Source organism: Choloepus didactylus, chromosome 21, assembly GCF_015220235.1.
Source record: "Choloepus didactylus isolate mChoDid1 chromosome 21, mChoDid1.pri, whole genome shotgun sequence".
In the NCBI taxonomy this organism is placed as follows: Eukaryota; Metazoa; Chordata; class Mammalia; order Pilosa; family Megalonychidae; genus Choloepus; species Choloepus didactylus.
Window position 1 is genome coordinate 8,372,727 of NC_051327.1, and position 15,516 is coordinate 8,388,242.

At 38.8% G+C, this 15,516-nt stretch overlaps 1 protein-coding gene across 1 annotated transcript; it reads right to left on the reverse strand.

Moving 5' to 3' along the window:
• Positions 1-14,069: 14,069 nt before the first annotated feature.
• Positions 14,070-14,842, reverse strand: LOC119518089 (vomeronasal type-2 receptor 116-like). The gene has a single exon (XM_037815162.1). It carries the CDS (start codon positions 14,697-14,699, stop codon positions 14,070-14,072), a length of 630 nt encoding a protein of 209 aa, XP_037671090.1. The 5' UTR covers positions 14,700-14,842.
• Positions 14,843-15,516: the final 674 nt, after the last annotated feature.

The window sequence follows — 15,516 nt, forward strand, 5'->3', positions numbered from 1 at the left end:
TCCATGTAATTATGGCATTTGAGTAAACTGACCAAACAAATTAAATTGTATAGTGTGCTACAGAAAATATAGATTTTGCACCATATAACCATCTCTTCCTTTGGTCCCATACAGAAGCCAAAGTTTTAAAACGTGGTTAATATCCTCCTCAACCCTTTAGTCTGATCTACCCTAATCTCAACCAAGTCCATTTTGTTCATATCTCCAATCAAGGTTTTATCTCCTTTTCATCCTCTTTAACAGTTGATTCATGGGGCAATGCCGACACTCACAGCTGTTGAGCTCTGATTCTGAGTCTCAAGTGTGACATAGATACTCCAGGCTCCAGGGATCAACCACATCACACGCAGAGAAGAATCTCAAAATTTAGAAATAACTGTTGCAAATCATGAATGAATGTGACTGCTGTAAGAGCTTACAATCTAGGAACCTTTATGTAAGCCTTCTCCTTATAACTCATGCTTCCAGATTCAATTCTCAGAGTTTGCACATTGTTATTAGTCCATATTAGTGAGGCATTATAATGTTAGTCATTTCATTTCTGGCTTATTTCACTCAACCTACTTTCCTCACAGTCCATTTACTTCATTGCATACCTCATAACTTCATTCCTTCTTGCTGCTCCCTTATGCAAAGTTGTTCTTATATCTGTACATTAATCAAACTCATTGACCACTCTAGGTTTCACTAAGCTATACAGTCCCAGTCTTTAACTTCTATGTTTCCTTCTGGTGTAATACAGACCCCTAACCTTTCTCTTTCAACTGTATTCACAGTCATCTTTTTTCAGTATACTTACAATATTGTGCTACCATCACATACTATTGTGCTGCCCATTTCTAGATCCACACAATAAATCGTCTAGAACAATTCTATACTCCTTCAACATCAAATGCCTGAGCTCTACCCTCTTTCTATCTCTTGATATCTTCATTTCTACACTCTTCACCAAATCTCAATCTCCTGCCTTTCCTATCTGTCTGCAGCATTCACTTTAGTATTTTCTATGGAGGAGGTCTCCCTTTCAAGAACTCTCTCAGTGTCAGTTTTCTATAAATATTTTAAATTCTCCCTTATTTTTGAAGGACAGTTTTGTCAGATATAGGATTCTTGGTTGGCAGTTTTTCTCTATCACTACCTTGAATATGTCATACCACTGCCCTCTCACCTCCATGGTTTCTGTTGAGGGATCTGCACTTAGTCTTATTGAGCTTCCCTTGTATGTGATGGATTGCTTTTCTCTTGCTGCTTTCAGAATTCTCTGTCTTTGACATTTGCAAATCTACTTAGTAAGTGTCTTGGTATAGGTCTATTGGATCAATTCTGTTTTGGGTCTGCCATGTTTCTTGGACCTGTAATGTTATGTCTTTCATAAGAGTTGGGAAATTTTCATTGATTATTTCCTCTATTATTCCTTCTGCCACTTTTCCCTTCTCTTCTCCTTCTGGAACACCTATAACATGTATATTCATGTGCTCCATGTTGTCATTCAGTTCCCTGACACCCTGTTCATATTTTTCCATTCTTTTCCCTATCAGTTCCTTTGTGTGCAGTATTTCCGATGTCCTGCACTCCATCTCACTGAGCCTTTCTTCTGCCTCTCCAAGTCTGCTGTTTTATGTCTCTGTTTTGTATTTTTCATCTCTTCTATTGTGCCTTTCATTCCCACAAGTTCTGCCATTTGTTTCTTCAAGCTTATGAATTATTCCTTATGATCATCCAGTGTCTTCTTTATATCCTTCTTCTCTTTTGTAACATTTTCTCTCACCTCATTGATTTGATTTAAAAGATTAGTTTGAACATGTATAATTAGTTGTTTCAACTCCTGAATCTCAGTTGAAATGTTAGTTTCTTCCTTTGACTGGGCCATGTCTTCCCATTTCCTGATGTGTCTTATGATTTTTTTGCTGGTGTCTTGGCATCTGACTACTTTGGTTGGTTTATTCTGGAAGTTACTTCCTCTCTTTTGCCTAAGATTTTCTTGTTGGTTAACTTTGGTCTCTATCTTTTCTTTTTTCTCTCTCTGGCCAGTTTTCAGATTGACCCTGCCCCCAATTTTCTCCCCCAAATCAAGTGCCCACTGTGGTCTGCCACAGAGTTGGGAGGTAGGCACTGGGCACCCCAGCAAGTTCACTGTGTGTGGTAATACAAATATGCTGGCTTCCAATGGTGCTCTACTTTCCACTGGCTTGCAAGACCTGGGCTTGTTTTGAGCCTGCTTTAACAGTTGGGTCTTCCCTATTTCTCAGCCAAAATAGGGCTAGGATTCCATACAGGACAGGTAGACCATCTCCTGTGTTCCTAAGAAAAGGTACTTGCACTTTCAGGGCTGACCAGAAGATGGTGCTGTTTAGTAACTTAATCATCCTAGAGGCTGGTTGGCTTGGGAGCATGGCTGCAGAGTGCTGCTTCCTTCAAAGACTGGGGGAAGGGCTTTCAGAAACAGTGGTGAAAATGCATCTCTAGCCACATTTTCTGTCTCATTGTCCTTCACTGATCTGGGCCTTGAAATGTCCTCCCCTGGGTCTTCAAACAGTGAGGGTAGTTTTCACTGCTGAGATTTTAAAATCTGTATCTGTCATGGGAGGGTTCCTGTCTGCTGTTTTTGTGACTTTCTCACATGGAGACCAAATGAGGGGGAGGGGAGATGACTAGCTTGTTCAGGAGAGAAAATGCCTACCTGATATCTCTTCTCTTTCTTCAATTCAGCATTTGTAGGGTCTTTCTCCAGTATATAGCCTCCCCCAGAGTTTTAAACAATTCAGAATTGTCTTTTTTTCCATTGAATCTCTAGAAAGAAGTTTTCAATAGCTGTTTATGTTGCCATGTTGATGACAGCCTATTGTATTTTATTTTAATTTTATTTCCCTCCCTGTCATTTATTTTTACTGAGAGTCTTCATTTCTACTTTATTCTCCAAAACTCTCTCTCCTATCTTTTCCTTTCTGCCTGTAGTGTTCCTTTTACTATTTCTTGTAGAGCAGGTCTCTTGTTCACAAACTCTCTCAGTGTCTGTTTGTCAATAAATATTTAAGCTGTCCCTCATTTTTGAAGGACAGTTTTGCCAGATATAGAATTCTTGGTTGGCAGTTTTTTTCTCTTTAAGTATCTTAATATATCATGTGACTGCCTTCTTGCCTCTATGGTTTCTACTGAGAAATCTGCACATAGTCTTATTGAGCTTCTTTTGTATGTGATGGATCGCTTTTCACTTGCTGCTCTCAGAATTGTCTCTGTCTTTGACATTTGATAATCTGATTATTAAGTGTCTTGAAGTAAGTCTATTTGGATCTATTCTGTTTGGGGTATACTGTGCTTCTTGGAACTGTAATTTTATGTCTTTCATAAGAGATGGGAAATTTTTAGTGATTATATTCTCCATTATTGTTTCTGCCCCCTTTCCCTTCTCTTCTCCTTCTGGGATACCATGACATGTATATTCATGCACTTCATTTTGTCATTCAATTCCCTGAGACCCTGCTCAGACTTTTCCATTCTTTTCCCTATCTGTTCTTTTGTGTATAGGATTTCAAATGTCCTGTTCTCTAGTTCCTGAATCCTTTTTTCTGCCTCTTCAAATCTGCTATTGTATGTCTCCATTGTGTTTATCATGTCTTCTATTGTGCCTTTCATTCTCTTAAGTTCTGCCAATTGATTTTTCATACTAAAATTCTTCCTTATGTTCACCCAATGTCTTCTTTTTTAAAATTCAATTATATTGAGATAAATTCACTTACCATACAATCATCCATGGTGTACAATCAATTGTTCACAGTACTATTATATAGTTGTGCATTCATCACCACAATCATTACAACACACAAAAAATAAGAATAAAAGTTAAAGTAAAAAAGAACACCCAAAACATCCCATAACCACATCTCTCCCTATTATTCATTTATTTTGGTCCTCATTTTTCTATTCACCTGTCCATACACTGTATAAAGGGAGTGGTAGCCACAAAGTTTTCAAAATCACATGGCCACACAGTGTAAGATATATAGTTATATAATCATTTTCAAGAATAAAGGCTACTGGGTTGCAGTTCAACAGTTACAGGTATTTCCTTCTAGCTTTTCCAATACACTAAACACTAAAAGGGGTAGCTATATAATGCATAAGAATAACCTCCAGAATGACCTCTTGACTCTATTTGAGATCTCTCAGCCACTGAAACTTTATTTTGTTTCCTTTCTCTTCCCCCTTTTGGTCCATGAAGGCTTTATCAATCCCATGATACCAAGGCCAAGATCATCCCTGCAAGTTATGTCCCACATTGCCAGGGAGATTTATGAATTGGGGAGTCATATCTCACATAGGTTGGTGGGCAGTGAGTGTTACCTGTAGAGTTGGCTTAGAGGGAGAGACCACATCTGGGCAACAAAAATGGTTCTCTGGGGGTGAATCTTAGGCACAATTTTAAGTAGGCTTAGTGTTTCCTTTGCAGTAACAAACTTCATAAAATCTTGGCCTTCTAAATTGGTAACCTCCAATGCTTGTGAGAATATCATAAATTCTGCAGGTGGAGAAATTTAATATTTCCATATTTTACCCCAGTCCCTCAAGGGGGCTTTGCAAATACATCTTTATTCTCTGCTCAAATTACTCTGGGATGTTTTGGGGCTTCACAGTAACCTGTACAAACCAACAAGATTTCACTCCCTATTCAATGTTCCCTGTAAACATGTTGTTTGAATAAACTGACTACACAAGTTAAATTATATAGTGTGTTACAAAAACTATAGATTTTGCACCTAATAAACATCTCTTCCTTTGATCTCACAGAGAAGTTGAAGTTTTAAAACACATCAATATCATCCTTTACCATTTAGTCTAATTTACCTTAGTCCCAATCAAGTCCATTTCACTGATATCTAATTGAAGTCTGATCTCTTTTTTTCAGGCTTCTTTTCCTTTTCTTTATGGGGAATGCTGACATTCATAGCTGCTGGACACTGGCTATGAATCTCAGGAGTCAGAAAGATACCCAACATTCCAGGAACCAACAAGCTTATACACAAATACATTAGCATCTCAGAATTTAGAAATAACTGTTACAACTCAGAAATATATGCAACTGTTGTAAGAGCTTACAATCTAGGAACCTTTACCATTAGCCTTCCCCTGTTAACATATGCTTAGAGTCAATTCTCAGAGCTTACACATTGTAGTTAGTCCATATTAGTGAGGCATTGTAATGTTTTTCTTTTCATTTCTGTTTCATTTCACTTAACATGATGTCCTCAATGTCCATTCACCTCACAACTTCACTCATTCTTCTGGCAGCTCAGTATTCCATTGTATCTATACACTGTAGTTCACCATTCCATTCATCAGTCAGTGTACCCTTAGGCCACCTCCATCCACTGCAAATCATGAATACTTTCACCATAAACCCCACTGCGTGAATGTCCATTTGTGTCCCACTTTTCAGTTCTTCCAAGTATATATCCAGTAACCAAGTTGCAGGACCATATGGCAACCCCATGCTTAGTTTCCTGTGGAAACACCACACTGTCTTCTGGGTGGGCTGTATTATTCTATTAACCAGAGACACAAAGAAAATGAAAGTGAAAGGATGGAAAAGAATATTCCATGCAAGCTACAGCAAAAAGAAAGCATGGGTAGCAATATTAATCTCAGATAAAATAGACTTTAAATACAAGAATGTCTGAAGAGACGATGAAGGCCACTATATACTAATAAATGGATAATTCAACAAGAAGAAATAACAATCCTAAATGTCTATGCACCCAATCAAGGTGCCCCAAAGTACATGAGACAAACATTGGTAAAACTGAAGGAAGCAATAGATGTTTCCACAATAATTGTGGGAGATTTAATACATCTCTCTCTCCTACAGATAGATCAACCAGGCAGAGGACCAATAAGGAAACTGAAAAACTAAACAATGTGATATATGAATTTGACTTAATAGACATATATAGAGCAATAGATCCCAAAACACCAGGATACACATTCTTCTCTAGTGGTCACAGAACTTTCTTCAGGACAGATCATATGCTGGGGCATATGTGCCAGTTTGAATGTATTATGTCCCCCAAAATGCTGTTATCTTTGATGTAATCTTGTGTGGGCAGACATATCAGTGTTAATTAGATTGTAATTCTTTGAGTGTTTCCATGGAGATGTGCCCCACCCAACTGTGGGTGATGACTCTGGATAATTTCCATGGAGGTGTTACCCCATCCATTCAGGGTGGGTCTAAATTAAATCACTGGAGCCATATAAATGAGCTGACAAACAGAAGGAACTCAGTGCAGCTGAGAGTGACATTCTGAAGATCAGACTTTTGCTTTGGAGAAGCTAAGAGAGGATGAATGCCCCAAGAGCATCTAAGAGTGACATTTTTGAGGAGCTGAAGCCTAGAGAGGAATATCCTGGGAGAAAGCCATTTTGAAACCAGAACTTGGAGCAGATGCTGGCCACATGCCTTCCCAGGTATCAGAGGTTTTCTGGACACTATTGGCCATCCTCCAGTGAAGGTACCCAATTGTTGATGACTTACCTTGACACTTTATTGCCTTAAGACTGTAACTTTGTAACCAAATAAACTCCCTTTATGAAAGCCAATCCATTTCCGTGTTTTGCATTCCAGAGCATTAGCAAACTAGAACAGCATATAACAAGCCTCAATAAATAAAAAAGACTGAAATTATTCAAAGCACATTCTCTGATAAGAATGGAATACACCTAGAAATCAATAATCATCAAAGACTTAGAACACTCACAAATATATGGAGTTAACACACCCATAAACAATCAGTGGGTTAAAGAAGAAATTGTAAGAGAAATCACCAAATATCTAAACATGAATGATAAAAAGAGTACAACATATCAGAATGTATGGGATGCAGTGAAGGCAGTGTTGAAGGGGAAATTTATAGCTCTAAATGCATACATTAAAAAGGAAGAAAGAGTTAAAATCAAAGAAATAATGGGACAACTGAAGAAGCTAGAAAATGAACAGCAAACTTATCCTAAAGCAAGTAGAAGAAAAGAAATAGCAAGGATTACAGCAGAAATAAATGATATAGAGAATGAAAAACAATAGAGACAATAAAAAAACCAAAAGTTGATTCTTTGAGGTCAACAAGATTGATGATCCCTTAGCTAGGCAGACAAAATAAAAAAGAGAGAAGAGCCAAATAAGCAGAATTATAAATGAGAGGGGGGACATCACTGAAGATCCTGAAGAATTTTAAAAAAATGTGAGGGGGTCTCTCCTCCAGGGGAGCTGGTAATAACCCAGGAACTGTATGAAACAGTAATTTTGGTGTCTCCAGTGACCAGTCACACATTGTACACAAGTTTGGAATGGGTGGAAAAGTTGAGATTGCAGCAAAATCTGTAAGTTCCCCCAATGAGGGTTTGGGTACCCCTCCCTGCCCAGATCCCATGGACGGTCTTGCAGGCAGCTTCCTAAAAGGAAAATAAAAGACAAAAACAATCTGCTAGGAACAAGAAGTGGGGCTCCACCTAGCCTCAACTGTCGAATTAACTAACAAATTAATAAATTAACTTTTGGAACTGGGGGTGCTAGAGAAGGGCTGGGCTCCAGGAAGGGGGGGGCACATAAAAGCAGGCACCCACTCCCTGGCTCCCTGGCTCCAAAAATACTTGTTTTGTTTTGTTTTGTTTTTCTCCATTTTGTCCCATCTCCTTTCTCACTGACTCCTTCCCTTTTTATACTTCAATAGCCCCCAGCAAGGGTGGAATTGAAGCTGTTAGTATGTATCCAGGTAATAGCCAAAAACACATCTTTAAATATTCTATTCTGACACTGACAAACTTCCAGGCTGGGGAAAGTCTTTAAAAAGGGAATTGCTTTTTCCCCTTTTTTCTTTTCTTTTTATTTAAAAGTAACATATGTGGCACAAGAATTTAAAGTAATGTATGTGGTTATTTTCTATCAGACAGCCCAAGTTGAAGGTCTAGGCTAGTCTCGGGGAGATGGAGCACCCAGAACTTCTTTGAATTTCACATTCACTTCTGAAGAATGTCTCCACCCCATTCCTTAACTGGCAACTCAGGCTGACCAAGGAATTAAGCTGGAGTTGCCCCAAAGAGGAGAGAGGAGAAGGGAATAGTGCCCCTGGGAGACAGCTAGAGTTCCTAGGATTGGGAGAGAGGAGAGAGGTCAAGCTCATTTTGCAGCCCTCCTTCTGAGAACTCAGGCCCCAGGGGCTGGAATTCAGAAACCAGCTTCAGACAACCATACCCCCAACAGGATCAGAGTCATCAGGAGAACTAAAGGCAGTGCACCTATTTATGTGGTGGGGAAGCTTCAGGTTGGCAAGTGCTACCTGCTGGAAAGGATAGGAAAAGAACAAAGTCTAGAAGCCTCACAGGAGGGTCTCATTTTCAGGGAAACTCTATATCCTTCTATTGAGACTTGGGTCTCTCTAGACTGGGAAAACCTGACTGCGGTTGACTATATCTGAGGACACCATCACACCAGAAGGCTCCATAGAGGCAGGGCAAGAAACAGAAAAACAAGAGGTGAAAAACTCTGATCAACTAAACAGAGTCTAACTTAAAGGTCTAGAATAGGCTGAACTGAACACCAAGGGTTAAAGAACAAAACCAAACAACAAAACCCTAAGTAAAAGAGTGAAAACAAGCTCCAGAATAAACTAATCAAGAAAGTTGGATGCCTAGACAGCTTAAGATAATGAGCCATACTAGGAAACATGAAAATATGGACCAGCAATAGGAACAAACGAATAGTTCAACTGAGACACAGGAGTTGAAGCAATTATTGCTAAATCAATTCAATAAATGGAAGGAAGAATTAATTGGAGATGTTCAAACAAAGCTAAATCAATTCAAAAATCAAGTCAATGAACTGAGGGAAGACATAGCAAAGAGATGAAGGATATAAGGAGGACACTGGATGACCATAAGGAAGAATTCATAAACTTGAAAAAACAAATGGCAGAACTTATAGGTATGAAGGGCATAATAGAGGAGATGAAAGAGACAATGGAGGGATACAACAGTAGATTTGAACAGGCAGAAGAAAGGATCAGTGAATGGGAAGGCCAGATATCTGAATTCACATACACAAAAGAATAGATGGTAAAAAGAATGGAAAAATATAAGCAGGGTCTTAGGGAGCAGAGACAACATGAAACACAAAAATATACATGTTATTGGTGTCCCAGAGGGAGGAGAGAGGAGAAAAGGTTCAGAAAGAATAATAGAAGAAATAATCTCTGAAAATTTCCCAACTCTTATGAAAGACAGAAAATTAGAGATTCAAGGAGTTAAGCACACCCCAAACAGAATAGAACCCAATAGACCTACTCCAAGAAACTTAATGATCAGATTGTTCAATATCAAAGACAAAGAGAGAATTCTGAAAGCAGCAAGAGAAGAGCAATCCATCACATCCAAGGGAAGCTCAATAAGATCATGTACAGATTTCTCTGCAGAAACCATGGAGGTGAGAAGACAGTGGTATGATATATTTAAGATAGTGAAAGAGAAGAACTGCCAACCAAGAATTCTATATGGGGAAAATGGTCCTTCAAAAATGGAGATATTAAAATATTTCCAGACAAACAGACACTGAGAGAGTTTGTGAATAAGAGACCAGTGATACAAGAAATACTAAAGGTAGTGCTACAGGCTGATAGGAAAAGGCAGGAGAAAGAGGTTTGGAGAAGAGTGTAGAAGTGAAGACTATCAGGAAGGGTAAAAACAGAGAGAGGAAAAAACAAGACATGACATATAAAATCCAAAAGACAAAATGATAGAAGAAAGTACTGCCCTTACAGTAGTAACACTAAATGTTAATGGATTAAACTCTCCAATAAAAAGACACAGACTGGCAGAATGGATTAAAAACAGTACCCATCTATATGCTGTCTATAAGATACTCACCTTAGACACAAGGGCAAAAATAGGCTGAAAATGAAAGGCTGGTGGGAATGTAGAATGGTGCAATCACTCTGAAAGACAGTGTGGAGGTTCCTCAGGAAGCTAAATATAGATTTGCTATATGACCCAGCTATTCCATTGCTAGGTGTATACTCAAAGGAGCTGATAGTTAAGACACAAATGGACATTTGTAAACTAATGTCTATTGCAGCATTATTCACGATTGCCAAGAGATGGAAGCAGCCCAAATGTCCATCAATGGATGACTGGATAAAAAAACTGGTATATACACATGATGGAATATTATGCATCTGTAAGACAGAACAAAGACATGGAACACATAATAACATGGATGAACCTTGAGGACATTATGTTGCATGAAGTTAGCCATAAACAAAAGGACAAATACTGTATGGGCTCACTAATATCAACTAACATTAGTGAGCAAACTTTGAGAGTTAAAAGCTGATAACACAGGCTACTAGGAGACAGAAAGAGGGTAGAGATCAGGCATTTGATGCTGAAGCACTACAGAATGTTCAGCAGGATTGACTGTATAGATCCAGGAATAGATAGCATAATACTGTGTGATGGTAGCACAATATTGTAAGTACACTAAACAAAGATGTCTGTGAGTAAGGCTGAAAGAGGTGGGATAGGGGAGTGTATGACACCTGAGGTAAAGATAGAGGATGAAGACTGGGACTGTATAACTTGGCAAAAACTGGAGTGGCCAGTGGCAGTTACTAAATGTACAAATATAAAAATGTTCTCACATGTGGGAGAACAAATGAATGTCAACCATGCAGAGTGTTGAAAAAGGGATGGTATTTGGGAAAAAACAATCAAAGCAAACTAGAGTCTATGGTCAACAGTAACATTGTAATATGCTTCCATTCAATATAACAAAGTCAATATACCAAAGTTAAATGTGTATGAGAGGGGGATAAAAGGGAGGGATATGGGATTCTTGGTAGTGGTGTTGTTTTCTGTCCTTACTAATATATTGTATCACATGACACTGTATTTTTCTTTTTATTATTATCTTTTCTATCATTCACCAAACAAAGCCACACACTTTTTCATAGTTATCAATATGTTCAAGTGCTGACTGTGGTGATAAATGTACAACTATATGATGATACTGTGAACAACTGATTAGACTTTTCAGTTTCTTTCCCTTTGGGAGGGGGCATGTGCAGAAGAGACAGAAGCAAACATTTGTGACCTGGACAGCACACTCTAGTAGATTGTGTTATTGATGTCAGGTGTTTCTTTCCTCAGTGTGGGAGGCTTTTACTTCCCCATGAGGATGACATTAAGCTTGGCCATGTGACTTGCACTGGCCAATGAAATGTGAGCTCAGGAGATACATGCTTCCTTAAGCAGAAGATTTGCAAGCCATTGTGTGGTCCTGCCAGTTCTCTTCTATTCATTGCCGACAACATCAGCAATAACAAGAGAGGAGTCTGAGTGTTGGAGTGCGGACCCTGATTGACGGGCTTTTAAAATGAACAGAAAATAAACCTTACTCACTTCAAACTCCTGAGATACTGGGGTTGCTACTTTAGTGTAGCATCAATTAGTGAAAGATGGCTGATGAAACTAGTGTGCACCATATTTACATAACAAGATAAACCATGTTTCTGAATGAAAAGTTGTAACAAAGTACATAGGGAAATTCTCCCCCAAATATGTTTAAAGCTCAGAACATGTATAAAAATCTATGCCCCAACATTATTATTATTTTTTAAAACAGTTTTATTCACACATCATATAATCCATCTTAAGTGTACAATCAATGGTTCTTGGTAAAATCACATAGTTATGCATGCACCACCACTGTCAATATAACATTCTCATGTCTTCCAAAAAAAAATCCCATGCTCCTTATATCCCCCATTATTGACATTTAGCTTTGGTATAGTGCCTTTGTTACAATTAATGAAAAAAATATTTCAATGCTACTGTTAACTATAGACCTTAGTTTACATTAATTGTATTTTTCCATATACTACCCTTTTATTAACAACTTGTATTAGTGATGTCCATTTGTTCTAGTACATGTAAGAACTTTCTTATATTTGTACAATTAACCACATTCCTGTCCACTCTAGATATCACTAAGTTAAGCAATCCCAGTTTTTACTTCTAGCTTTCCTTCTGGTGACATACATGACCCCAGTCTTCCTCTTTCAGCCATACTCTACTCAGCTTTGTTAATTACACTTATAGTATTGTGCTACTATAATTTACACATTATAGTTTGCTCATATTAATAAGAGTTTACAACATTTGTCCTATTGTTTCTGGCTTATTTCACTCAACAAAATGCCCTCAAGTTTCATTCACATCGTTGCATGCATCACAACTTCACTCCTTCCTGGAGCTGCACAATATTCTATCATATGTATACACCACAGTTTGCCTTTCTGCTCATCAGTCAATGGACTCTTGGGCCACCTGCATCCATTAGCAATCTTGAATAATTCTGCCATAAACATCAGTGCACAAATATCTAATCGTGTCCCTACTTTTGGTTCTTCCAAGTTGTGCTGATTTGAATGTATTATGTTCCTCAAAATGATATATTCTTTAATGCAATCTTGTGGGGGCATACTTATTAGTGTTGATTAGGTTGGAATCATCTGACTTAGTGTTTCCATGGAGATGTGAATCAATCATGAGTGAAACATTTCATTGGATTATTTCTGTGGAAATATGGAGGCCACCCCTTCAGGATGGGTCTTGATTTAATAGCTGAAGTCCTATAAAAGAGCTCAGGAAGTGAAGGGCCTCAGTGCTGCAACTGAGAGACACATTTCAAAGATGGCTGTTGACAGCTGATGCTGACGTTTTGGAGAACGCCATTTTGAAATGCAACCTGGGAGCAAGCAGACACCAGCCACGTACCCTCCCAGCTAGCACAGGTTTCCGGAATCCATTGGTCTTCCTTCGGTGGAGCTATACTCATGCTGATGCCTTAATTAAGACATTTTCATGACTTTCAGACTGTAAATTTGTAACAAAATAAACCTTCTTTATAAAAGTCAATGCATATCTGATATTTTGCAAGGTGGCAGCATTAAGAAACAGGAACAAGAGTATATACTTAGTAACAGGATTGCTGGATCATATGGTAATTTTATTCTTAGCCTCCTGAGGAACCACCACACTGCCCTCCAGAGCGGCTGCACAGTTCTACTTCCCCATCAACAGTGAATAGGTATACCTCTTTCTCCACATCTTCTCGAGCACAGGCAGTTTTCTTTTTATTTTTTATTCACACATAGAACCTATCTTAAGGGGACAATCAATGGCTCTTTGTATGATCACAGATTATGCATTCACTACAACAATCTATATGAAAACATTCCCATTTCTTCTGAAAAGAAAGAAAAAAGATAAAATTTGAGACCTATCCATTATGTTCCCCTATTATTGACATTTAGATTTGGCATAGTGTTTTGTTAAAATTAATGAAAGAATATTACAACCAACATTATTTTTAATGATATTTTTCAAGATGATTTTCAAGTGGAAGAGAAATGTGTGAGGATACAGAGTGAACTTTGAACAAGAAGAACAATGAGAGAAGACCCGTGCTACAAACTATCTAAGCCTACTATAGAATAAGACGAAATATCAATGAATACAGAACCAAACTCATAAGTACATAGGATATGGGTTCTTATTTAATAAATGCAGCATTTGAAACTAGCAAGAAAATGAAGAAACAATTAACAAATGGCCATTGAGGAACTGGCTAATGTATTTGGGAGAGGCTTTATTTTGAGAAAGGTAAATGGAGAAAATATGAAAATATGAAAATAGAAGAATGCCATCAATAGGTGGGTTAGCAAAGACACTGATGGAAGGAATGGCAACTGTCCATAGTATAACCTGTGTAGGTTACTCCAAACATTACTCTGAGAGAAAATTTAGGATTGAAAAACCTGAATGACTGTTTGTGGTACCCTGACACTATGAAAGAGAGAAAGGAGAGACATATGAATATTGAAAACTGTGAAATGCTTCCAATTCTTACCCCACCATCTCATCATTTTAAAGGAATAATTTAATTTAGATGTGGAGCCCTTATTAAGGGAATAATTTAATTTAGATGGATAGCCCCATTTATTCAAGACATAAAAATTTGCTTATCACCTCACAGAACTTGTTTTATCCCTTAGCCCCATCAGGGTCTTCCTCTTGGGCCTTAGCAGTATAATGTAGCACTTGGGGGCAAAGATGCAGCCCAGGAGCCCAGCACTGGAGGCCAAGATGGAAAAGATCTCCACAGCCACCATGGCCTTCCCTTTGGTGCTGTGATAGACAGGAAGGAAGGTGACCCAGACGCTACAGAACACCAGCATGCGGAAGGTCAGGAGCTTGGCTTCATTGAAGGCATCAGGCAGGTTCCTGGCCAGGAAAGCCAAGGTGAAGCTCCCCAGGGCCAAGGAGCCCAGGAATCCTAGGACACAGTAGAATGCAGTGATGGAGCCCTTGTTACACTTGATGATGCTGCCAGGCTCGGAATGAGTGTCTCTGTCAATGAAGGGTGGAGAAGTTCCCAGCCAGAGTCCACATACAGTCAGCTGGATCAGGGAGCTTACTAACAAATCTCTCATTCTCTGCAATCTCCGATTAGGGTTAATAATACTCAATATTGAAATTTCCCTATTCAAATTGCTGCATAGTTTAACCTTAAGATTGGACCTGATTGATAGACTGGTCATGACTGTCACTGGCTCAGGCAGAGGACTCTGGATCTGAGACAACTTTGGTGACATTATGGAAAAGGACTATGTGTTCCCCACAGAGCGTGTTTTGTGCCTGGTTCTGAAACCTGCCCTGTCCCACCTTGACCTCTGTGGGGCTCTGTGCAGCCTCCTATGGACAGGGGCTCTCTGACCTGTCATCCCATGTTATTGTTCTCCAGTGCACAGTTGGATTGCACATCAGTTGGGGAAAATAGTTGCCGCTAAGGTGTTGGTCCCTAGGGTTTTGCAATTCCTTTTTAGTGCCTCGTGGGGCTGCGAAATTGATCATCAAACATGTTTTTCCATTTGTTTTTCTCCTGGGCACAGAGCCTCAGATGCAGAGCCCCAGGAAAGAAATGGCACCCACATCTTCTTACTCTCTAAGGGGAACAGGCCTTTGGCTAAAAGAAGTCAGGATGATTGTGTAATCCACAACAAGGGATTTAACGGCATTTCTTACTACTATCTCCATAGAAATATTCATCCATATATATTCACTGGCTTTGTTATTCTAGGTTATTCTAGTCCTAGACAGGGGCAAGAAACCATTCTAATTTGTTACTCAACAGGGAGGAATACACCAGTTAATCATCTGTTTTTGCTTTTTCTAGCACGGATTGAGGCAGCTGGATTCATACCAGTCCAGCCTGCTTCAAACTTTATCACAGACTAAGGGCTTTGTATTACATTTATGGAGATGTTTGTAGGATGTTGCCTCTGATTTTTATTCTCTCACTTCTGCAGTTTCCACTCTCTGAGTGCAGTATAGATGATCCACAGTGCTTTATGAAAATGAAGCCCAGTGTACACAGGGATGGAGACTTGATTATTGGTGGTTTTTTCCCTC

What these genes read in the sequence shown, in the direction of transcription:
- LOC119518089 (XM_037815162.1), bottom strand. Translation starts at nt 14,699, where the DNA reads ATGTCACCAAAGTTGTCTCAGATCCAGAGTCCTCTGCCTGAGCCAGTG.